The sequence below is a fragment of the Lithobates pipiens genome, unplaced genomic scaffold, assembly GCF_037356315.1.
Source record: "Lithobates pipiens isolate NorthernLeopardFrog02 unplaced genomic scaffold, aLitPip1_a1.2 Scaffold_16, whole genome shotgun sequence".
Classification (NCBI taxonomy): Eukaryota; Metazoa; Chordata; class Amphibia; order Anura; family Ranidae; genus Lithobates; species Lithobates pipiens.
The window spans coordinates 309,504,027-309,529,358 of NW_027507748.1; the positions used below are offsets into that span (position 1 = coordinate 309,504,027).

General features: G+C 42.0%; 1 protein-coding gene across 2 annotated transcripts in view; it reads left to right on the forward strand.

Annotated features, from left to right (window-relative positions):
- The window catches only part of LOC143982686 (synaptonemal complex protein 1-like), a 103,723-nt gene that overhangs the window by 47,149 nt on the left and 31,242 nt on the right, over positions 1 to 25,332 (forward strand). For both annotated transcript variants that reach the window (XM_077481609.1, XM_077481608.1), the window contains exons 4-6: positions 1,915 to 1,989; positions 19,006 to 19,056; positions 19,147 to 19,338. In XM_077481609.1, the coding sequence (XP_077337735.1) occupies positions 1,915 to 1,989; positions 19,006 to 19,056; positions 19,147 to 19,338 (318 nt within the window). The remainder of the gene's footprint in view (positions 1 to 1,914; positions 1,990 to 19,005; positions 19,057 to 19,146; positions 19,339 to 25,332) is intronic.

Below are 25,332 nucleotides of genomic sequence, written 5' to 3' on the forward strand. Positions count from 1 at the left end.
TAGCAAACTCCTGAGCTTTGCACTCTGTACATGGTGCAATTCAGTACTCTGTACATAGTGCAATCCTGAATGCTGCACTTTGTATGTAATGCACTTCCGGTATTTCATGTTCCTTTAAGACCTTCCCACTGTGCAATTTTGCCACACCCACCATTTGATACGATTCACCCAGGCAGGGAGGCTTTGGTCCAGCACCTATTCGCTGAGTAAAAAAGCTCTGAATAACCTGTATAAACTATATATAGACAACCTAATCTGCATTTTACAGGGGCTACCAAGCAATGGCCGAGGAAGCTGCCATTTCCCACTTCCCTGCCTGCTATCGCTACCTCTGAGGTGGAGAAGTGAGGGGCAGTATAAATTACACAAACAACCAGTCAGGAGCTAGTATTGCACCTTAATAAAGCGGAGCTCTGGCTGAAATATGACTTCTAAGATAAAAAAAAGGCCCTAGAATACTCATGCCTCGTGCAATGTAACAAAGGTATGCTGTAAACTATGCCCAGTTTTCTATCTGTGTAGCATTGTTTTCTTTTTGCAAAGTTTCTGCACAGCGCGGCCATCTCCTATGTGGGCATATGAAGCCACGTTGTCCTTCCTGGATTCCGTGCATGCTGGCTAACCAGCATGCGCCTGCCGATCTCATGTATGTGCAATGCGGTGCAATTTCGGTCAGCTTGGCATGGCACAGCCATGCCAAGCTGACCAAGATTTTCCATAGACACCAATGTTAAATGTTACTAGAGCCGTGCGATGCCAAGCTGGCCAAGAATTTTAATAGACGCCATGCCAAGCTTACCAAGATCTCCCAGGAGCCAATGCAAAACCAGAAATGAGGGATGGGGCCACGGCTCCCTAGAGGAGTCAGTGAAATTAGATATAGGCACAAATCGGGTAAGTTGAGGCTGGGTTCACATATGAGCAAGCAGCGGCTCACAGCAGGAGTCTGGTGCATCCTCGTTCACAGTTTCAGATCTGATTTGAGCCCGAATTTTTGGCTGAATTTGGACCTGAAATGGACCAAAAGATGAACAGGACTCCTGTGCAAATCGTACCGGACCCACTGTGGAGATATATGAACAGGCTCCATAGAGAATTGGTCACAGAAACCCACATCCAATGCGCACTAGTGTGAACCCAGCCTGAGGCTTATCTCAGCCAAATAAGTGTACACTAATAGCTTTGTGGAAACATTTTAGCTTGGTACTCAGCACCATAAAAGCTTAGAACAGTGTGTTAAAGTGACTGAAAAGGCCTTTTTTTTAATACATATATAATACCTCCACTTTGCAGCTCGTTTTGCACAGAGGAGTGGGCCCGAACCTGCTCTTCTGGGATTCCCCTGGCGGCTCTCGCAACTCCTCCCCACATCTGATAACCCCCTCGGAGAAGCGCTTTCCTGAGGGGGTTAACTTGCGGGCACGCTCCCGGCACCCACATCATTGGATTTGATTGACAGCAGTGGGAGTCAATGGCTGCGCTGCTATCAATCTATCCAATCAAGAGTCGGGAGCCCAGGTAAGTAAAACAGGGGGGGTTACAGGGCCGGTGACTGCCAGGTGTTTACCTTTACAACTACTTTAAGTAGTAGTTGGGGGAGTTTATTTACAAAAGGCAAATCCACTTTGCACTACAAGTGCCCTTGGAAGTGCAGTCACTGCAGATCTGAGGGAGACATGCAAGGAAAATAAAAAACAGCATTTTGCTTGTACATGATTGGATGATAAAATCAGCAGAGCTTCCACTCATTTCAGATCTAAAGCGATTGCACTTCCAAGTGCACTTGCAGTGCGCTTGTAGTGCAACATGGATTTACCTTTAGTAAATAACCCCCATAGTCTGGTAGTAGTAGCAGAAGGAGTCTCTCTTTAGCTGTGTACATTGCAAAGATGTTTTTTTTTTTTGTCTCCCAAGGAAAAGGAGCTATCCAGCAAAAATAATGAAATAATCAAGTTTAAACAAGAGCTTCAAAATGAAAAGGAAAAGAAGGTAATGCTTTATTAAATGTTAAGGACCCATGCTCACAGGGCATTGGAATTTCTCCGCTATACTCCTAGCAGGGAAAAGCAGCCTAAAATCGTGCCTAAAGCCGCATATTGAACAAATGTTCAGGTATGTCAAACATTTGAGCTTTCATGGATTCAATTGGCCAGAATATTAATTTATATTGGCCATTGGAATGAATGAATGCTCAAACACTAAATGTGTCCAATGTTTAAGCGCATTTAGATGCGTTTAGACAGATCAATAATTTTTTTTATGCCCTAAAGCTCCTCTTCTGAACACGCTGGTAATGGTTTTTGTTTTTCTGCCTGTAAACGCCTATGTGTGCATACACACATAGGGGTTGCTTTAATAAAACTGTAGAGGGCAAAAATCTGGTGCAGTTGTGCATGGTAGTTAATCAGCTTCTAGCTTATTCAATTAAGCTATGATTAAAAAAAAACTGGAAGCTGACCACCATGCAGTGCTTCACATTTTGCAATCTCCAGTTTTATGAAATCCACCCCAATGGCTAAAATAGAGGTCTGTTTACAGGCAGAGAAAAAAATGCTAATTGCCCTTAAAAGCTGCATTTTTTAAGCCCTAAGTGTATGTAAACCCTGACAATTAACTTCTCTTACATGTTCCTTTCTGGTCTGCAAAATATATCAGTGAAAACAATATATTTTGATTTTGTCAGTAGTCTTGTGAGCTGATAACGTCCTGTGCTCCGTGCGTGTGCACAAGGAGGGGTTATAGAGATGAGGAAAGGGTTGTGTTCTTTGTAATGTATCAGAAATTAAAGTGGTTGTAGAGGCTGAAGGGCTTTTACCTTCATGCATTCTATGCATGAAGGTAAAAAAACCTTCTGTGTGCTACTCCCCCCACAGTCCCAAACATACCTGAGCCCCATCTTGATCTGGCGATGTGCACAGGAGCTGTCCCAGGTCTCTCTCTTCATAGGCTAAGACACAGCAGCAGGAGCCATTGGCTCCCACTGCTGTCAATCACAGCTAATAAGGAGAGAGTGGGGACAGGGCCAAGCCACAGCTCTAAGTGTCTTATGGATGTATAGAGCCAGGCTTGAGAGTGAGCACGTACCAGTGCCCCCATAGCAAGCAGCTTGCTATTGGGGGCACTGGTCAAGGGGTATCAGCAAAAATCGCCAACAGGGGACCAGAGAAGAAGAGGATCAGGCTGTGCTGTGCAAACCATTGCACAGAGCTGGTAAATATAGCATGATTATTATAAAAAAATAAATTATATCACTTTAAGTTGGCTGGACTGATAAACACGTGCTTAGGAATGCAGAACTGTGTTGTCATGTCAAAGAGGAAGGTATGAGGTTTGTATATTTCTGGCACATAAACAGATATTTCTTATATTTATAGCATAAAGTTATAAATATAAAAATTAAAGGCATAAAACATTGGGAAATATGCAAGTACAAAGGGTCTTCAAAAATTTCTAAACTTTTTTTATACTTGATAGAGTTTAATAAAGTGCAGACATTTTTTTGAAGAACCCTCGTATTCTGGAGATGTACTAAATACATACTTGTCATTTGGCTTTGACATTTGCATTACACCACCAGAGGAGACAAATATTTAATTCTGTTTTACATTACATTTATGTCGGCTATGCAGTAGTAAGGAAGGAAGATCTCTCTTTGTTAAAGGCTTGGTAGGCTTGCAATTATTAACCACTTGCTTACTGGGCACTTAAACCCCCCTCCTGCCCAGACCAATTTTCAGCTTTCAGCGCTGATGCACTTTGAATGACAATTGTATGGCCATATAAAACACTGTACCCAAATGAACTTTTTATCATTTTTTTCCCACAAATAGAGCTGGTATTTAATTACAGCTGGGAGTTTTATTTTTTGCTAAACAAACAAAAAAAGATGCAAAATAAAAAAAAATAAAAAATCATGTTTAATAGTTTGTTATAAAATTTTGCAAACAGGTAATTTTTCTTCTTCATTGAAATGCACTGATAGGCTGCACTGGTGGGCACTGATAGGCACACTTAAGGCGGCACTAATAGGCACAGATAAGGTGGCACCGATAGGCACAGATAAGGCGGCACTGATGGGCAAAGATGGGCACAGATAAGATGGCACTGATAGGTGGCACGGATGGGAGGCACTAAGGGGCACTGATAGGTACCACTGATAGATGGGACTGCTGGGCACTGATAGGTGGCACTGATGGGTGGCACTGATGGGCACTGGTAGATGACACTGATTGGCACGGATATGTGGCACTGAGGTGCAGCACTGTTGTTGAGGCAGATTGTGGGCACTGATAGGTGGCACTGTGGGTACTGATGTATGGCACTGTGGGCACTGATGTATGGCACTGATGGGTGGCACTTTTTTTATATCTTGGTGGTACTGGCAGGGGGCAGGTGGGCACTGATAAGCTGGCCGTGATCGTCTTTTTTAGCCGATTACCGGCTCTGTTTTGTCACATGATCAGCTGTCATTGACTGACAGCTGATCACGTGGTAAGGGGTCGGGATCGACCCCTTGCTCGGATCCGTGATCAGGCGAGTCTCATAGACTCGGCGATCACAGAGCGCGCCGCGCGCCCCTCAGGGGGCGCGCAGGCCGATCGTGCACGGGACGACGTCAATAGACGTAGTCCCGGCAAAGTAGGTCCGCACTGTAGCCTTCATTCGGCTATAGCGCGGATCTCTAGAGGTTAAAGGGCATGTAACCTGTAAGGCCCCTTTCACACTGAGGTGCTTGTAAACTGCCAGTAAAACATTTGAGCGCTTTTGAAGAGCTTTTCAGGCGCTATTGAAGAGCTTTCCATTAATTTCAATGGAGAGGGGCGTTTTTTTTCACCGCCCTGCCAGCCCACTGCCCCAGTGTGAAAGCATTCATTGATTTTAATGGAAACAGGTTTTTGTGAGTTTTTCAGGTGCAGTGTGAAAGGGATCTAACAATGACCTTCTCTTATTTGGACCCTTCTGATCTTTTAAATATGCCACTAAACATTTTCCATTATATCTGTTTTATTAGTACAACAAATACCTGGTGACCCTGCCAGAAATGTTGTCAGCTGATACCTTCCTGTGCTATTTGCCTGTGCTACAGTCTTATCAATTATATTGTTCCCATCTAACTCTGGGAACTACAGAAACCCTCAGTTCTGTGGTATAGAGGTGTTTGTAGTCACGTCCTACGGTTATAATGCTGTTTCACTATACATGCCATGTGGTAAGTGAGCATTGTCACCCTAGGTCAGAAAGTCTGTTACTGGCGGAATCACCAGGAAAAAATAAAGGAAGAAAACTTGAAATAAAGAACTAGTAAGCTGCAATATATTCATTTTTTGTCTTGGGTTTTTAAAGATTTAGATGTGCTTTAACCACTTAAGGACCGCCGCATGTAAATCTACGTCGGCACAATGGCACGGACAGGCACAAGCACGTACCGGTATGTGCTTGCCTTCCAGCGGGTGGGGGGGTCCGATCGGACCCCCTCCCGCTGGCTGCGGCGGTCTGTTTCACTTCAGGAGCGATCCGGGATGAGGGGATGGCCGTTGGTTTCTGGCCATCCCCTCTCGATCGCTCCTGGCGAATGAGAAGCTTCCACACAGGCAGGGAGGAAGTGTCACTCTCCTCGGGGCGGTCTTTTTGACCGGACTGCGAGGAGAACACATAGTAAGTGCACCAATCACTACACTGACACGTAGGTACACATAGGCACACAAATCGCCCCCAGACACCCCCCCCCCCCCCCCGTCACAGTGTCACTGATTGCAGTGATCACTGCATTTAGTGTCAGTTGTGACAGTAAAAAGTGTCAGGGCAGTTAGTGTTAGGTCCAGGGTAGCCCCCCCAATAAAGGTTTAACCCCCTGATTGCCCCTAGAGTTAACCCTTTCACCCCCTTTTGCCAGTGTCACTAAGCGATCGTTTTTCTGTCACTGGTGCCGCTAGGTAGCTAGTTATTTTTTTTAGGTTCACCGCCAGGTTTTTATAGCATTACTACCCAATAAAGGTTTTAACTCCCTTATTGCCCCTAGAGTTAACCCTTTCACCAGCGATCACCGTATAAGTGTCACTGGTGATGCTGGATAGCCATTTAGTTATTTAGGTTCCCCGTCAGGTTTTTATATAGCGTCCGGAATCCCCATATACTACCTAATAAAGGTTTTAACCCCCTGATTGCCCCTAGTTAACCCTTTCACCCCCTTTTGCCAGTGTCACTAAGCGATCGTTTTTCTGATCGCTGCATTAGTGTCACTGGTGCCGCTAGGTAGCTAGTTATTTTTTTCGTTTCACCGCCAGGTTTTTATAGCATTAGGTACCCCCATATACTACCCAATAAAGGTTTTAACCCCCTTATTGCCCCTAGAGTTAACCCTTTCACCAGCGATCACCGTATAAGTGTTACTGGTGATGCTGGATAGCCAGTTAGTTATTTAGGTTCCCCGTCAGGTTTTTATATAGCATCCGGGACCCCCATATACTACCTAATAAAGGTTTTAACCCCCTGATTGCCCCCAGCTAACTCTTTCACCCCCTTTTGCCAGTGTCACTAAGCAATCGTTTTTCTGATCGCTGCATTAGTGTCACTGGTGCCGCTAGGTAGCTAGTTATTTTTTAGGTTCACCGCCAGGTTTTTATATAGCGTCAGGGACCCCCATATACTACCTAATAAAGATTAGCCCCCTGATTGCCCCTAGTTAACCCTTTCACCAGTGATCACTGTATAAGTGTTACGGGTGACTCTGGTTAGTTTGTTTGCTTTTTATAGCATCGGGGCACCCACCATTTATTACCCAATAAAGGTTTAACCCCCTGATCACCCGGTGGGTGATATCAATTAGGTTTTAGGGTCTGCGTCTGCGTCACCCCAGGCAGCGCTAGGTTAGTGCCAGTAAAGCTAACACCCACGCGCAAAGCATACACCTCCCGTAGTGGTATAGAATCTGAACAGATCAATATCTTATTTGATCTGATCAGATCTATACTAGCGTCCCCAGCAGTTTAGGGTTCCAAAAAACGCATTCTTAGCGGGATCAGCCCAGATACCTGCTAGCACCTGCGTTTTGCCCCTCCGCCCAGCCCACCCAAGTGAAGTATCGATCGATCACTGTCACTTACAAAACACTAAACACATAACTGCAGCTTTCGCAGAGTGAGGCCTGATCCCTGCGATCGCTAACAGTTTTTTTGGTAGCGTTTTATATTATAATCCTGAAATCGGTGCTTGGTTTTCGGGGTCCTGTACGTGGCTAGGCTCCCAAAAAGTCCCCCACATGTGGTATCCCCGTACTCAGGAGAAGCAGCAGAATTTATTTTGGGGTGTAATTTCACTTATGCCCATAGCATGTGTGAGCAATATATAATTTAGTGACAACTTTGTGAAAAAAAAAATATTCAATGGGCTCAACATGCCCCTCAGCAATTTCTTTGGGGTGTCTACTTTCCAAAATGGGGTCATTGGGGGGGGGTGCTATTTTGGCATTTTATAGCCTTCGAAACTGTGATAGGTAGTGAGGAGTGAAATCAAAAATTTGCACCCTTAGAAATCCTGAAGGCAGTGATTGGTTTTTGGGGTGCTGTACACGGCTAGGCTCCCAAAAAGTCCCACATATGTGGTATCCCGTACTCAGGAGAAGCAGCAGAATATATTTTGGGGTGCAATTCCACATATAACTATGGCATGTGTGAGCAATATATCATTTAGTGACATCTTTTTGTAAACTTTTTTTTTTTTGTGTCATTATTTAATCACTTGGGACAAAAAATATTCAATGGGCTTAACATGCCCCTCAGCAATTTCTTTGGGGTGTCTACTTTCCAAAATGGGGTCATTTGGTGGGGGTTTTGCACTGCCCTGCCATTTTAGCACCTCAAGAAATGAGATAGGCAGTCATAAATTAAAAGCTGTGTAAATTCCAGAAAATGTACTCTAGTTTGTAGACACTATATCTTTTTCGCAAACCAATAAATATACGCTTATTGACATTTTTTTTACTAAAGACATGTGGGTGAATACATTTTGGCCTAAATGTATGACTAAAATCTAATTTATTCAATTTTTCTTATAACAAAAATTAGAAAATATCTTTTTTTTTCAAAATTTTCAGTCTTTTTCCTTTTATATCGTAAAAAATAAAAATCGCAGAAGCAATCAAATACCATCAAAAGAAAGCTCTATTTGTGGAAAAAAAAGGACGCAAATTTTCGTTTGGGTACAACATTGCATGACCGCGCAATTACCAGTTAAAGCAGTGCAGTGTGAATTTGTAAAAAGACCTCTGGTCCTTAGGCTGACAATTGGTCCGGGGCTTAAGTGGTTAACCTTTAACCACCTCAATACAGTGCACTTACACCCCCTTCCTGACCAGACCAATTTTCAGCTTTCAGCGCTCTCACAGTTTGAATGACAATTACTCAGTCATGCAACACTGTACCCATATGAAACTTGCGTCCTTTTTTCCGCCCAAATAGAGCTTTCTTTTAGTGGTATTTAATCACTAGTGGGTTTTTTATTTTTTGTGCTATAAATAAAATAAAACGTAAATTTTGTGAAAAAAATGGCTTTTTCTTTGTTTCTGTCATAAATTTTTGCTAATTAGTAATTTTTCTTCATAAATTTTGGCCAAAATTTATACTGCTACCTATCTTTGGTAAAAATAACCCACATTGGGGCGTGGCTTGCCGTGAGAGAAGATGGATGCTTAGCTCTACAGCTCCGCCAAATCTAAGCCTTCCCTTAGCATACAGAGGATTTATTCACCATATTTAATTTCCCAGAGGATGGGGACAGCTTCTAGAGGAACTTCTACCTCAAGATCCCGCTCCCCGAGAGAAACCCATAACCGGAGGACCCAGAATATCTCTGAAGTGATTACGGCACATCGGGCCAACATGGCCACCTCAGAATCCTCTCAGAGTTCAGGCGGGATTGTGTTAACTCCAGCCACCTCAGCTCCCGCAACGCTACAACCAACACAAATGGCTCACCAACAACCGAGTCTAACGGACCTACGGACAGTGGCAGCGGACATTAAAGATACTTTATTCGCTGCTATCACAGATCTCCGTCATGAGATTCAAGCCATTGCGGGCAGAGTTCAAGACGTCGAGAAGAAGACGGCTGTGCATCAAACAGCTATCACAAAGATACACCGAACCATGGACTCACATACACTGCAGCTCCGGGATATCCAGAGACACGTCGAGGACCTTGACAACCGGGGGAGAAGACACAACCTCCGGATAAGAGGAATCCCCGAAAGTGTTGTTCCAGATCAAATTCTATCTACCATCACGGATCTCTTCAATCAACTCCTAGAGAAGCCTGCTCACTCTCAAATCGATATGGAACGCTTCCATAGGGCACTCAGACCCAGAAGGAAAGACACTGATCCACCGCGGGATATAGTCTGTTGCCTGACTGACTATAAAGTAAAGGAAGAGATTCTGAAGCGTGCCAGGCTTAAACATCAACTGAATTACAATGGCAATATTATTCACATCTTCCAAGAACTTTCTGCCATAACTCTTCGAAATAGAAGGGATCTGCGCCCCCTGTTAGAAGTACTGAAAAGTGAAGGAATTTTATACCGCTGGAAATTTCCCTTTGGATTATCTGCTTCTAATAATGGGAAAACAGCCCTGCTAAGAGTTCCCGAAGAGCTTGAAGGATTCTGCTATACGCTAGATATACCTTACGTGGAGCTACCTCACTGGTACTCTGAATTTAACACAGCTCTCAAGTCTAATTCAATCCCAAAAAGCCTTACCGAAGACCTGATGGAAACACAGCACACTCACTTTCGAAGGCGCCGCTCTCCCTCGCTAACAAGAGCATCGCGTACACCGCCTTCACAACCCCAGCTTCATAGCCCTACATCTGCTCCACTGTCTCGCAGAGCTCGCCGTGATCGCTGAAATGTCACAAATCCTCCATTAAATACAGATAAGTACTCACCAATTCTGCTTTCCTGCATCTCTTTCAGTATTTTTATTTTTTTTATTTTTTCCTCTCCCTGTATTCCACTTTTTCTGCCATTTCCCGCTCTGACTTTTAAATACAATCAGATATGTTACAAACTCCTGCATGCTTCCAACAACTTTGCTACACTTTGATCTCCGAAAAGATACTTAGTCACCCTTTTGTCACACTGCTGATTAGATCCGCTAAAACATTCTATGTTAAGATTACTTGCCACCTAGTGAAAGTATAATCTATGGCTCTACAGTTTGTTTTTGTTCTTTTTTTTCTTTCACCCTTATCCTTCACTAGATTTTCTGCTGTTATGCTCGCATGGCTTCTACTGAGCTATATACTTACACAGAATCGCTATCGCTGCTTTGCTAAGAACTGTTTAGCTTTCCCCTCCTATGAATGCTTCCATATCTCTTCTAATAAGCTTTGTTCCACATAAGATATGCAGACCGGAGAAGATACCTATGATTCATTCCTTCGGAGATAAACTGTTCTCCTAACTTGGAAAATGATATACCAATATCTCTTTCAATAATATAACTTTTACCAAAGCTATCCGGAACTCAGAGCCTTTTTTTGCAGAAGATGTTTGCAGATAATTTGCATGTACTTTTTTTTTTTTTTTTTTTTTTTTTAAACATAGTTAGGAGACTAATCAAATACATATTTTTGCTTTATGTGTGATATGGTTTAGCTGCAATCGTATACAGGTGGACACTCTTCACCACGTGACTTTCCTATAAGTTTCAGTAATTTACTTATTCAAATCTCCTGTTGGGATTTACGTATTGGATCACATTTTAGAATATTTGATATTAATCGTAAAGCAAAGTTAATATACCCGTGCGATATGCCATAAATATCTAAGGTTATTGAGTTGACCGGACAGAGTGTCTACCTAGCTTTAAGGATAGAGTTGATATACTAGAAATTTTTTTTTTTTTTTTTTTTTTTTTCTCACTCCTATGTTTTCAGTGTTATATAAAAGTTATATATGTTTAAGAATATATATGTTTAAGAACGCCCAGACCTTTCACGTGATCCTCACATTGCTTTAGACCCATCCACATTCAATCCATACAAAAGACAGATTGCTAACGGTGTCAATAACAACTTATACATGAAGCCCGATATTCCACGATAAACATACATGCAATGTTAGCAATTCGATCAATACTTCAATCCACATTTACATAAATTACAACCCGTTTACTTCATTAACCTTTGACAACTGTCATACCACTCACAAACTTTTCTTTTATATATGGTTTGTATTTCTAATTTTTTTTGATTACCTCATCCTCTCGGTATATATTACATTCCTCTGCAGATATTTACACTTTCAATACAACAGGCTAATGATTTGGCCTTGGACCTGGATATCCAACTCTTCTCACCAAGACCACCTCCTATATAGTGGTGTCAATCACTGTCCTACTTTCTCTTGTTTTATCAAGATTTATTAGATTAGTTCACCACTCACCACTCCGGCTCTGTTAATACCCCTGAAACAGGAGAGCAGGACTCACCTGTTGCCGGATATTCCCCACTTCCCTGACTTTATCAAGTGTACTTTACTGTCCTTTAACCCCCCTCTATAATAGGGTCGAACAGACATACTCAACCATAAATATCAGATATCTCTTATCTTTTATACCACGTAAGGTAATCCTTCTATATTCGTCAAACTTACCCAATACCAGAGTTTTCTTCTAGACATCTGTACTCTTTATTACAACATGCCTGCCAATTCACCTAAAACCGGAATAGATCGCCTTAAGATAGTTTCACTTAATGTCAAGGGCTTGAATATCCCTGAAAAGAGAACCCAATTACTGCTAACTATGCAAAAATGGAAAGTAGACATTTTATTATTACAAGAAACCCATTTTAAGACAGCTATGATTCCAAAATTGCAAAACAGATACTTCCCGACGGTTTTCCATTCTACAAACAATGTTTCAAAATCAAAGGGAGTCTCTGTTTTATTTTCAAAACATTGCCCTTTCCAAGTCACGGAAACTCTTGTTGATGACAATGGTAGATATATTTTCCTGAAATTTTCTTATAATGGAAAAACATTCACACTAGCAAATTTATATGCCCCTAACGATAAACAAGTATCCTTTTTTCGAGACACGTTACAACATTTAACTGACTTTCAAACAGGTACTTTATTAGTAGGTGGAGACTTCAATGTCCCCCTAAATCCTACACTTGACACATCTACCTCCACCTCGTCCCTCCCCTATGCAGCACTCAAAGCAATCAAAACTCAACTCCATTCCCTTTTGTTACATGACACATGGCGCACTTTAAACCCAGATACCAAAGACTACACGTTCTTCTCTGCACCACATAATAAATACTCTAGAATTGATTACCTTTTCATTTCACAAGCTGACCTCCCTGCAATATCCCATGCAACCATAGAACCCCTATTTCTCTCCGATCATCATCCAATATCATTAACTTTAACGTTCCCCACATCTTCCCCACATAAGAATACATGGAAACTTGACCCCTCCCTCCTTACAGATCCAACGATAGTTAAGGATGTAGAAAAAGGAATTAAAAATTTTTTTCAGGAAAACAAAGCTTCTGATACCTCGCCCCTGATTAATTGGGAAGCCCACAAATGTGTAATAAGAGGCATTCTTATTGCAGCCGCAGCCAAACGCAAGAAAGAAGCCCAGAAAAAATTCTTTGAACTGACTGATAAAATTAGACAACTTGAAAAAGCACATAAAGCCACAAGGGCTTCCGCCACTATGCTTACATTAACCAATGCTAGGAAGGAAATGTTAGATCTTCTTGGTAAGCAAACTCGACGCAGATACATTCTTTCCCAAAAAACGTTCTATGAATATGGAAATAAAACTAGCAAATTTTTAGCAAGAGCCCTTCAATCCAGGAAAGCATCTCACACTGTTCATTCGCTTACGGATCCACTAGGCCGCAAAATCAATTCAACTCAGGATATAGCTCAACAATTTGTAGATTACTATTCTAAATTATATAACCTAGCCGAAACTACCACCCCCCAAACCTCCTCTAAGAGAAAGCAATTGATTACCGACTTTTTACGATGTTATTGCCCCACTCCAATCTCTGACACCGCTTATCAAACAATGGACTCACCTATAACCATAGATGAAGCTACATCGGCCTTGAAACTCCTGAAATCGGGTAAAAGCCCAGGTCCAGATGGACTAACTGTTGGGTATTATAAAACATATGCACAACTATTAATCCCCTATTTAGTAGCTTCCTTCGAAAATATAACTCCACACACTATTCCACCCAGAGACCTCCTTACAGCACATATCACGGTGATCCCTAAACCAGGCAAAGACACCTCACAAGTAACGAACTATAGACCCATTTCACTATTAAATGTAGACCTAAAATGGTATGCCAAAATTTTGGCGAACAGAATTCTCCCCTTACTTCCTGACCTGATCCATCCCGACCAAGTAGGCTTTATACCCGGCAGAGAAGCAAGGGATAATACCCTTAAAGCAATCAATATTCATCATTGGATTACTTCCCAAAAACACAAAGGCTTTTTATTATCATTAGATGCGGAGAAGGCATTCGATAGAGTGAACTGGGACTACATGATAGAAACGCTACACATGATTAGACTCCCCCCTCGGATGATAAATTATATCAATCTATTATATTCCATCCCAACGGCCAAGGTTCAAGTAAATGGTCATCTATCGAATGCCTTCTCCATTACGAACGGTACACGTCAGGGTTGTCCACTATCCCCTCTGATCTTTGTTCTTACTCTTGAACCACTCCTACGTAATATTAGAGATAACCCCGACATAAAGGGCATAGAGATCAAGGGAACCACGTTTAAAACAGCAGCATTTGCTGATGATATACTTCTGTTTCTATCTGAACCCTTGACGTCTATCCCTAATTTGCTTCAAACTTTGGAATATTTTAAAAAATTATCAAATCTCCAGATAAACTTTTCGAAATCTAATGCCCTAAATATCTCATTACCCACAAAATTATATAAACTATGTCAAATTAACTTTCCCTTTAAATGGACACGTAACAGCCTCACATATCTAGGTATACAATTACCTACATCATTGACAAACTTATATTCCGAGAATTACTTGCCTCTTTTACGTAACATTAAAAATGATCTCACCAAGTGGTCTACTGGAGTCTTTTCCTGGTTTGGCAGAGCTGCTATTATGAAGATGAACATCCTACCTAGAATATTATACCTTTTTCAAACGATTCCAATTAAATTACCAAACTCATTTTTTACTACCTATCGCAAATTGTGTTCAGATTTTATTTGGGGAACAACGAAACCTAGATTAAACTATGAGAGACTTACCACCCCCAAACTCAAGGGGGGTTTGGGTATGCCAGATATTAAAAAATACTACCAGGCATGTCAACTGACTAGAATTATAGATTGGAATGTTCATTCTGCACAAAAAGCATGGGTTAAAGTTGAAAATTCGCTATCCTCAATACCAATAGCCCAATCTCCTTGGTTACTCAGGAAACACATCCCTCCAGTATACGTAAATCATCCAATTATATCCCCGACATTGAACACCTTCCGACAACTCTGTGACAAATTCAACCTTTCCTCTATCATGGGACCCTTGACTCCGCTTAAGATGAATCCTGCATTCGCACCCGGTATTCAACCCTCTTTTCTACCAGATTGGCCACACAACACGATCCGGGCTGAACATTTTTTTGACACCAACCGCCCAATTTCTTATGCCACCCTTTTGCTTAAGCTAAATGCCTCTAATTTTTCATCACAGACATATCAACAAATTAGACATTTTCTAAACATAAACGCCAAAACCTATGAATGGACGAGACCTAAAACCCCCTTTGAAATAATGTGTCTGAAAAACGAACCGCAAAGGCACCTTATTTCTTTCTCTTATAATCTTCTATTCCCTACCCAAACCAGTTCTGAGAATTGGGTCTTAGATAAATGGCAAAAAGATCTTTCCATTAAGCTTACGGAGAAAAATTGGACGCATATCTATACAGTGATACATAAAGGATCTATGAATGTTTATGCTCAAGAGAATGCATTCAAGTTATTGTCTCGATGGTATAGAACACCATCTAAATTGCATCACATGTACCCAACCACTTCCCCACTCTGCTGGAGATGCAATATAGAGGTTGGATCTTTGATTCACATATGGTGGGCATGTCCCAAAATCCAACCATTTTGGAAGGAAGTACATAACATTACCCAACAAGTAACTACATTTTCTCTTGAATACTCCCCGGCACAGATGTTATTACACTTCCCATCTCCCACACGATCATACCTCAGATCCTTGACCATGCACATGATCATGGCAGCGAATATGTGTATACCCAACAGATGGAAATCCACTGAACCTCCATCCCTCAAAGAATGGTTCATACGCATAAATAAAACAGCTGAAATGGAGGAACTTATCCACCAGGCGAAAGAAACACAACCTAAATTTACGCAAACATGGACCTGCTGGTTACAGTTCCGTACAACAGCGACATATACTAGGATCCTCACATGAATACTCACTATGATATATTGATAATATACAGATGCATTTTAATTGACCTTATTTTCCCCTTATCCTTTTAGTATTCTATAATTTAATTACTTAAACTACTTTTTTTTTTTTTTTTTTTTTTAGCTATATGATTTGTGCATCCACAGATACTTATATAGTTTATGAAAGTAACATAACCAGACATACTGTGTTCATTTCAACATTATATATTGTTTAATTTATCTTTTAAATATGTCTTATAACAATTGGATGTATTTGCTACTATTGATCTTTCTCTGTTATGTATTTTCAAAAATTTCAATAAAATGTTATACGAAAAAAAAAATAACCCACATTAGTATATATTATTTGGTCTTTGTGAAAGTTATAGAGTCTACAAACTATGGTGCCAATCGCTGAAAATGTATCACATCTGATCAGGCCTTCAGTATATCAGGTGTATCTCATTTCTTGAAACACTAACAAGTCAGGAAAGTACAAATACCCCCCAAATGACCCCTTTTTACAAAGTAGACATTCCAAGGTATTAAGTAAGTAGCATGGTGAGTTTTTTTAAGTTGTCATTTTTCCCTACAATTCTTTGCAAAATGAAGATTTTTTTTTATTATTATTATTTTTTACAAAATTGTCATATTATCAGGTTATTTCTCACACACAGCAAATGCATACAACATATTACACCCCAAAATACATTCTGCTACTCTTCCCAAGTACGGCGATACCACATATGTGAGACTTTTACACAGCCTGGCCACATACAGAGCACCAACATTGATGTAGTACCTTCAGACGTTCTACGAGCAAAAATGACGCATCTCATTTCTCAACCACCTATTACACTTTTGAAGGCCCTGGAGTACCAGGACAATGGAATTTCCCATAAAATTACCCCATTATGGAAAGCAAACACCCCAACGTATAATATGTGAGGCATAATGAGTCTTTTGAATGGTTCATTTTTTTCCAGAAGTTTTTGGAATATGTGGAAAAAAATTAAAACGCATTTTTTTTTACACTCAATTTATAAGATATTTCTAACACATAGCATGTATATAGCAAAAATTACACCCCAAAATACATTCTGCTACTCTTCCTGAGTATGGCGATACCACATGTGTAGGACTTTTACACAGCCTGGCCACATAGAGAGGCCGCACATTGAAGTAGTACGTTCAGGCATTCTAGGAGCATAAATGACACATCTCATTTCATTCCTACCTATCACACTTTTGAAGGTCCTGGACCACCAGGACAGTGAAATTACCCACAAAATGACCCCATTTTGGATAGCAAACACCCCAACGTATATTCTATGAGACATGGGCTGCAAATATGTACTTGGGTACTCTGATGGGCTGGAGATAGGTACTCTGATGGCCTGGTGACAGGTACTCTGGTACTCTGATGGCCTGGTGACAGGTACTCGGGTACTCTGATGGCCTGGTGACAGGTACTCTGATGGCTTGGTGACTGGTATTTGGGTACTCTGAAGGGCGGTGACAGGTACTCATATGAACTGTGACAGGTACTCAGATGAACTGTGACAGGTACTCGGGTACTCAGATGGACTGGGACAGGTACTCGGGTACTCAGATGGACTGGGACAGGTACTCGGGTACTCAGATGGGCTCTGACAGGTACTCTGGTACTCAGATGGGCTGTGACAGGTACTCGGGTACTCAGATGGGCTGTGACAGGTACTCGGATGAACCGTGACAGGTACTCAGGTACTTTGATGGGCTGTGACAGCTACTCGGGTACTCGGATGAACCGTGACAGGTACTCGGGTACTTTGATGGGCTGTGATAGGTACTCGGGTACTTTGATGGGCTGTGATAGGTACTCGGGTACTTTGATGGGCTGTGACAGGTACTCGGGTACTCTGATGGGCTGTGACAGGTACTCAAATACTCTGATGGACTGTGACAGGTATTATGAGGGGTGGTGACAGGTCCTCTTTATTGGGGGGGGGGGCAATCAGTGTGCTTGATGTGTACTGTAGGCGGTAACGAGATGTTACCGCAATCTCCTCCTCACACACGATCGGTGTGTGAGGAGGAGAACCCGATAACATCTCGTTACCGCGGTTTGTTTACATTTTAGTGATTGGCTGTGAAAGGATCACAGCCGATCACGTGGGTAAACAGCTGGCCAATGGCTGTTTACCAGCGTCAGTGACGAGCAGTGTTCCCGGGGAACATGCCGCCACCATTGTGCACGCGCAGCACGCTCACGATCGTGCGCATGCGCCATGCACAGTCGGGGTGTGACCATCTGTGATCGGCCGTGACTTCATCACGGCCGATCACGTGGTAAACAGCCATAACCAATGGCTGTTCACCCCCTTCGGTGGCGAGCGGTGTCTCCGTGACACACCGCCACCGAAAAAACAGGGATGCACACGCACGATCGCGCGCATTCCCTGTTTAAACGGGAGGCCGTCACAGTTGGTGCGCCGCCTGGCCGTTATTTGACAGCCGGCGGTCAGCAACTAGTTAAAGTACTACAAGAATTCACTTAGAATAGTTTTATTTTAGAAAGAGGTTTAATATTCACTATAGATCTTTTAATGGAAAGTCTTAAAATGCATTACATCTGCTGGGTATAATTAAAGCCTAGTACACACAGGCTGAATGTCTATTTACGAGTCATGACCGAAAAAGGTCTGCCGACCGGCCCCGGCTAAGAGTGCTGACTGGTGTTTCTGGCAGGGGGGCCGTCTCCCTGTAAGAACACAATAGTACAGCAGGCAATATTGCTGTACTAACATCGGATTGTTAGTACAGCTGCTCTGACCTGAGCTGTCAGTTTTGTTTTGTTCAACCCGCTGGGGTTAATGAAAAAAGCTAGGTCCGACGGACTTTCGGCAGAGTTCCGACTGACTTTCCAAACGAACGGACTTGGCCACATACAAGCACACCAAAATCCGATGGATTCAAACGTGATGACGTACGACCGGACGCTGCCCTAACATTGGTTTTCGTCCGTCGGACTATCGGACTAGCATACAGACAAACTGATTTTTCGACCAGACTCGAGTCCGTCAAAAAGATTTGAAACATGTTTTAAATCTAAAGTCCATCTGATTTTTAAACAGCAAAGGTCCGATGAAGCCCACACACGATCAACTGTCCGGCGGATTCGTTCTGTCGGACCTAGTCCGTGGAAAAGTCCGGTCGTGTGTATGCGGCAAAAGGCTTAACGGTTTACATCCACTTTAAGCTAATAGTCATCTTTCAGGTACCAGATATACTCGACTCACAGCCATTGCTCTGACCACATTTCTCATTGTTTGCTTCTTGAATTGATTGCTGTTTTCAGTACTTTTTAGGAAAATATAAAAACAGTATTCAAAATCTAAAACTTCATTATCGCATTCTGCTTAGAAAAAGATAGTTATTTAATAGTTGGTGTGAGTTAGTTTCATTACGCATATGTGCATTTTCTTTAATATGTAAATATTGTATTTTAGGAAAAACTTGAAAAGGAGAAAATACAACTAAAGACAAATATGAAGCATAAGGTGAATAATATTTTTTAAGCTTAAATTAAAAGTAAAGTAAAATCTGTAAATTCAATCCAAAGTTTTATGGCATTTCTGTTTCTCATATAGGAGGTTCAGACCTTTATTGCAGAAACTCCAAAGCGGTCGTCCAAAATAGGAAGTATACAGACTTCTTCCTCTTTTTCAAAGAGATCAACTCTTGCAGAAATAATATCACAAGGGCAGTCTGACAGAAAGTCTGATAACAAGGTTTCATCTCCATGGACCAATTCAAAGAGCTGCAATTACACAGTCCCAAAGGTACAAATATTTATTCTGTTCTTTCCAACCAGCTACAGAAAGGCAAATGCAAGTGAGTTATGGACTAGCATGTTTTGACAAGTCGTAACCAATTTAAAGGAGAAGTATGGCCAAAGCTTTTTTGGCCATACTTCTCCTATAGATTACAGGAGTGCAGTTTTTTCTGCACTCCCGTCAACTGTTTTCAGCCGACAGTGGGCTAAAGTCCTCTGTCGGTTGATGTCATTCAGCCAGTTCAAGGTTAGGAAAGAACCTGACCATATGGTTGGGATCTACCCAGATGCCAGGACCGACACCTGTCTCAGCCTCTCAGCGATCCACCGAGAGCCTGAGACAGCTCCCCCGGCCCTCTTCACAGCCCAGCGCTCCAGTGAGCACTGGAGGGGAGAGCAGAGAGCTGGTGGCTGACAAGTTACGGCTCTCTGTTCAGAGCGGAGGGGGAGAACTGACTGATATGTGGTTTTTATTGCTCTGATTTATTGCAGAGCCCGCAGGGAACAGATGTAGCATCGGATCAATGCTGCATCCACTTAGGTGAGTATGAATGTTTGATTTTTTAATCACAAATTTCTCTTTTAAGCATTCTGAAGTCAGTCGGGCATTGATTGTAGTAAAAGAGAAAATTAGTACTAGTGAGCATTATGTTGAAAAGGCATTTAACTTTTTTCCATTTTAGGGGAAAGAGCCCCTCACTACATGTGTATTTCATCTGGAGTCTAAATTTGTGCTGGTGCTGGTCATAGATAGATTGAAATGTGTCTGGTTCAGCAGGGACTGGCTGATTTTTGATCCATCTGTAGCCATTCTTGTTCCAAAGAATTTGATATAATTATTGACTTCTCTTGAATCAGCTTGTTGGAAAATTTTCCTTCAATCAGCACTGCAGCCTTTTGGCTGCAGCGCTGATCACTGTATTCTGACTGCAGAGGAGTCCCCGCTGTCAGAATACAATAACACAGTGGTGAGCAATCCTCTATCCACCTTGCTTGTGTGAATGGGGGGATCGGTTCAGGTCAAATAAATTAGATCAAATCCTTTAATTCCAGGTCCAATAATTTCGGTATGCAAATAAATATAAGCATAGAAGTATACTTCACTCATAGAGCTAGCAGACTGATTGGTACAGAGACACACCCACAAACTTTGAGGAAGGGATGAGAAACTCACGGCACACCAATGAAATATCAGACCATGATAACTTTTTTTAAAACTCGTCTGCCTACTGACTGATTGATTTTCAAAAGTAGTTCTAGGAACAAGCGCAGATAGATATAAAGCTGTCCTCCCCTGTTTTGTGGCCAGCCGTGAGAAGTGCAGCAGCTAAAAGAAATGAGAGGGAACGCATGCCCATATATGGTGGCACTGTCTAATCATCCAGCTATATTGGGAAAAAGTTCTAAATATTATTAAGATGATTAGTAACTGAAATTGGGCAAGACCCTTGGCAATGTCTATTCCATGCTACTAGCAATTCAAGGAAAAAATATAAAACGTCTATTATACCATTTTTGTTAAATGCAGCGAAAGTATTAGTCCAAAAATACTGGAAATCAAAGTAAATACCAACTATAACAGAATCATTCAGTGAGGTAGATAGAACTAGAGTAATGGAAGAGCTGATACATTTACACTGTGTTACCGACCGCCCGCCGCATTTGTACTGCCGGAAGTCAGCTCCCCTGCGCAAATCACCGTCATTGTACGTCGGGCGTTTACATGGAGATTTGTGGACGCACGTGCCCATTCACAAGCTGGGGAGCCAACCAGCGGTCTGGCAGACTCAATGTCCGCCGCCCACCCGCGATCACTCCAGAAACAGGCAGGACAGGGAAAGTATAGGCAAACAGATCCCCGTTCTGTCATAGGAGGAGAGAAAGCTTGTCTGTTCCTAGTGATTAGGAACAACGATCTCTCTCCTCCAGTCAGCCCAGCCCCCATACAGTTAGAAACACCTCCCACATTTAACCCCTTGATCGCCCCTAGTGTTAACCCCATTCCCTGCCAGTGACATTTATACAGTAATCAGTGGCTATTTTTAGCTCTGATCGCTGTATAAATGTCAATGGTCCCAAAAAAGTGTCTGATCTGTCCACCACAATGTTGCAGTCCCGCTAAAAATTGCAGCTCACCGCCATTACTAGTAAAAAAAAAAAATTATAATAAAAATGCCATAAATCTATCCCGTTTGTAGATGCTATAACTTTTGCGCAAACCTATCAATATACGCTTATTGTGATTGTTCTTTACCAGAAATATGTAGCAGAATACATATTGGCCTAAACTGATGAAATTTTTTGTGGGATATATTTACTATAGCAAAAAGTAAGAAATATTGTTTTGAAAATTTCGCTATTTTTTTATAGCGCAAAAAATAAAAACTGCCGAGGTGATCAAATACCACCAAAAGAAAACCTCTATTTGTGGGGAAAAGAGGATTTTGTTTGGATACTACGTCGCACGACTGCACAAGTGTCAGTTAAAGCGACGCAGTGCCGTATCGTGAAAAAATGGTCTGGTCATTAAGGAGGCTAATTCTTCCGTTCAATTGGCACCTTTCTGGGGGGAGGGGGGACAGGATACCTGTCTTTGACGGGTATCCTGTTCCCACTTCTGAGTGTCCAGGCCGTGGCCTGTGACATCACCGCAGGGCTCCCTCCTCTCCCTGTTGCTGGGCCAGTAGGAGAGAGGAAAGGGTCTTGTGAATGCGCAGTAGGGCTACACTGCCGGGTACTCTTACCTGCAATGGAAACATCATCTGCGGTGCCGACGTCGCTGGACTCCAGGACAGGTAGGTGTCCTATTGTTAAAAGCCAGCAGCTGTAGTATGTGTAGCTGCTGGATCCCCATGGGGACAGAGCCCAGCGCTAAATTCAAAAAGTTAAAAACGCATAACACATACAGTACACTGTAATCTGTAAGAGTACATTACTGTATCAAATGTTGTCACATCCCTTTTGTCCCTAATGCTTTGTCCAGTGCCCTGCATGCAGTTTTATATTATATATACTGTTTTTTCTGCCTGGAAACTTGAGATTGTCCATAGCAACCAAAAAGCGTACTTTTGCGCCAAAAGCGGTTTTAGAGTAGCTAGAAAATAGCGATAATAAATTAGAATCACTCGCAGAATTGAGCGATAGTGATTTATGGGGAAATCCGTCCTCAAACGCTGAAAGCAATGACAGCGACAATTCTGCAACTGAGCAAATTTCAGTGTTTTTGATTTGATTGCAATATTGAATACATTTTATTTATTATTATTAAATAATTTGTTATAATTATTTATAGTTATTTATTATATAATAATTTATGATTGTGTGTTTTAAACTTTATCATACCCTGGATGTCTACTAGACTGTTGTTTGGACAGATTTAAGTGAGTTATTCCTAAGAATTACAGGCCTACAATATAAAACGCCAAACTTCCATGCCAACTAATGTATCGCTTTCAGCATCAAAAATCTGACATAATCATACCGCCAGGGAAGTTAAGGGCACGCACATCATTTGTTCACAGTAATAATGGAATGGAGGTTTCACTAATTCACTGAATGTAGAATGCACACTGAATGGGTGGTAATAATAGAGGGAGGGTAAGGGGGGAGGGAAGGAGGATAAGAGGGTGGGAGGGAGGGACTATACAGTAAGCCTTTTCTCTTTTTTTTGTTTTCCTTTTTTGTATACTAGAGTTAAATATCACAACTGGAATGATTCATCAGGTCACAACACATGAAACAGGTGGTGGATGGGAGCTGGTGGAAGGGGGAGAAATAGAGGAAGTTGGGGTGAGAGAGAGGATGCGGGATCTAGGTAGTAGGGCCTGGTAGCTCCTACATCTCTCTTCGTTAAGACTAGTCGGCCCATATATACTAAAATTTAGGGAACCTCCACCTCTCCTGTTGTCTCCCTTTTTTTTCCTTTTTGAGAAATAAATAGGGTGGTTGTGATAATTAAATGATGAGTGTATGAGTTTTAATGTTCCTTTTTCTTCTTTTTTCTGTTTTTTGTTATGTATTTGTAAATTAGTAAAAATTAGTAAAAAGATTTAAACACAAGAAAAAAAAATAGGTCTAACCCAGTGATGAAGACTTTAGTCTCCTTGTTAGTGAGTGGCGTCTTGGCCTGCCAATAATGCATCTATGTCCAGGTAAAGTTTCCTTGGCAATGGGTTTTGAGGCCTCAATCGTCTTTATCAAGCCTAATAGGAAGGGAATGATGCTGGAGATTTATAGTACTCTTGTGGGGTAAAGAAGAGAGCGGAATTTTGGCACGTGATTTATTGATTGGATAAAACACCATGAGAACATTATAATAATTTAGCTAATGGTATACAAATACATGTACCACTGCTGAACAAGGGTACTTTTGAACGTCACTTACAAATTTTAAAAAAACAATCACTGTCTTCAGGATTTCTAAGGGTGCAAATTTTTGATTTCACTCCTCACTACCTATCATAGTTTCGAAGGCCATAAAATGCCAAAATAACACAACCCCCCCCCCCCCCCAAATGACCCCCATTTTGGAAAGTAGACACCCCAAGCTATTTACTGAGAGGCATGTTGAGTCCATGAAATATTTTATATTTTGACACAAGTTGCGGGAATATTACAAACTTTTTTTTTTTTTGCATAAAGTTGTCACTAAATGATATATTGCTCACACATGCTATGGGCATATGTGAAATTATACCCCAAAATACATTCTGCTGCTTCTCCTGAGTACGGGGATACAACATTTGGGGGACTTTTTAGGTGCCTAGCTGCGTACGGGACCCCGAAAACCAAGCACCGCCTTCAGGATTTAAATATAAAACGCTACCTAAAAAACCTGTTAGCGATCGCAGGGATCAGGCCTGACTCTGTGAACACTGCAGTTATGTGTTTAGTGTTTTGTAAGTGACAGTGATCGATCGATACTGCACTTGAGTGGGCTGGGCGGAGGGGCAAAACGCAGGTGCTAGCAGGTATCTGGGCTGATCCCGCTAACAATGCGTTTTTTTGGAACCCTAAGCTGCTGGGGACGCTAGTATAGATCTGATCAGATCAGATATTGAAAAAAACCTGGCGGTGAACCTAAAAAATAACTAGCTACCTAGCGGCACCAGTGACACTAATGCAGCAATCAGAAAAACGATCGCTTAGTGATACTGGCAAAAGGGGGTGAAAGGGTTACCTGGGGGCAATCAGGGGGTTAAAAACTTTATTAGGTAGTATATGGGGCTCCCTGACGCTATATAAAAACCTGACGGGGAACCTAAATAACTAACTGGCTAACCAGCATCACCAGTGACACTTATACGGTGATCGCTGGTGAAAGGGTTAACTCTAGGGGCAATCAGGGGGTTAAAACCTTTATTAGGTTGTATATGGGGGTGCCTAGCGCTATAAAAACCTGGCGGTGGACCTAACACTAACACTAACACTAACTGCCCTGACAGTTTTTACTGTCACAACTGACACTAAATGCAGTGATCAGTAAATCAGTAAATAAATGATCACTGCAATCAGTGACACTGTGACTGGGAGGGGGGGGGGGGGGGGGGTGATCAGGGGATGACTGGGGGTTAAAGTCTGCCTATGTGTACCTACATGTCAGTGTAGTGTTGGTGCACTTACTATGATGTCTTCTCTCCTCGCCGTCCGATCCAAAAGACCTTCTCGAGGAGAGCGACATCACTTCCTCCTGCCTGTGTTTACACTACACAGGCAGGGGAAGCTTCTCATTTGCCAGGAGCAATCGAGAGGGGATGGCCAGAAACCAACGGCCATCCCCTCATCCCGGATCGCTCCTGAAGTGAAATGGACCGCTGCAGCCAGCAGGAGGGAGTCCGACACCCGCTGGAAGGCAGGCACGTATGGGTAAGTGCTTGTGCCTGTCCGTGCCATTGTGCCGACGTATTATTACATGCGGCGGTCCTAAAGTGGTTAAAAAGTTTCCTTTGTTTTAAATGTGTGTGTGTGTGTGTGTGTGTGTTTTTCTCATCCCTGCCTCAGA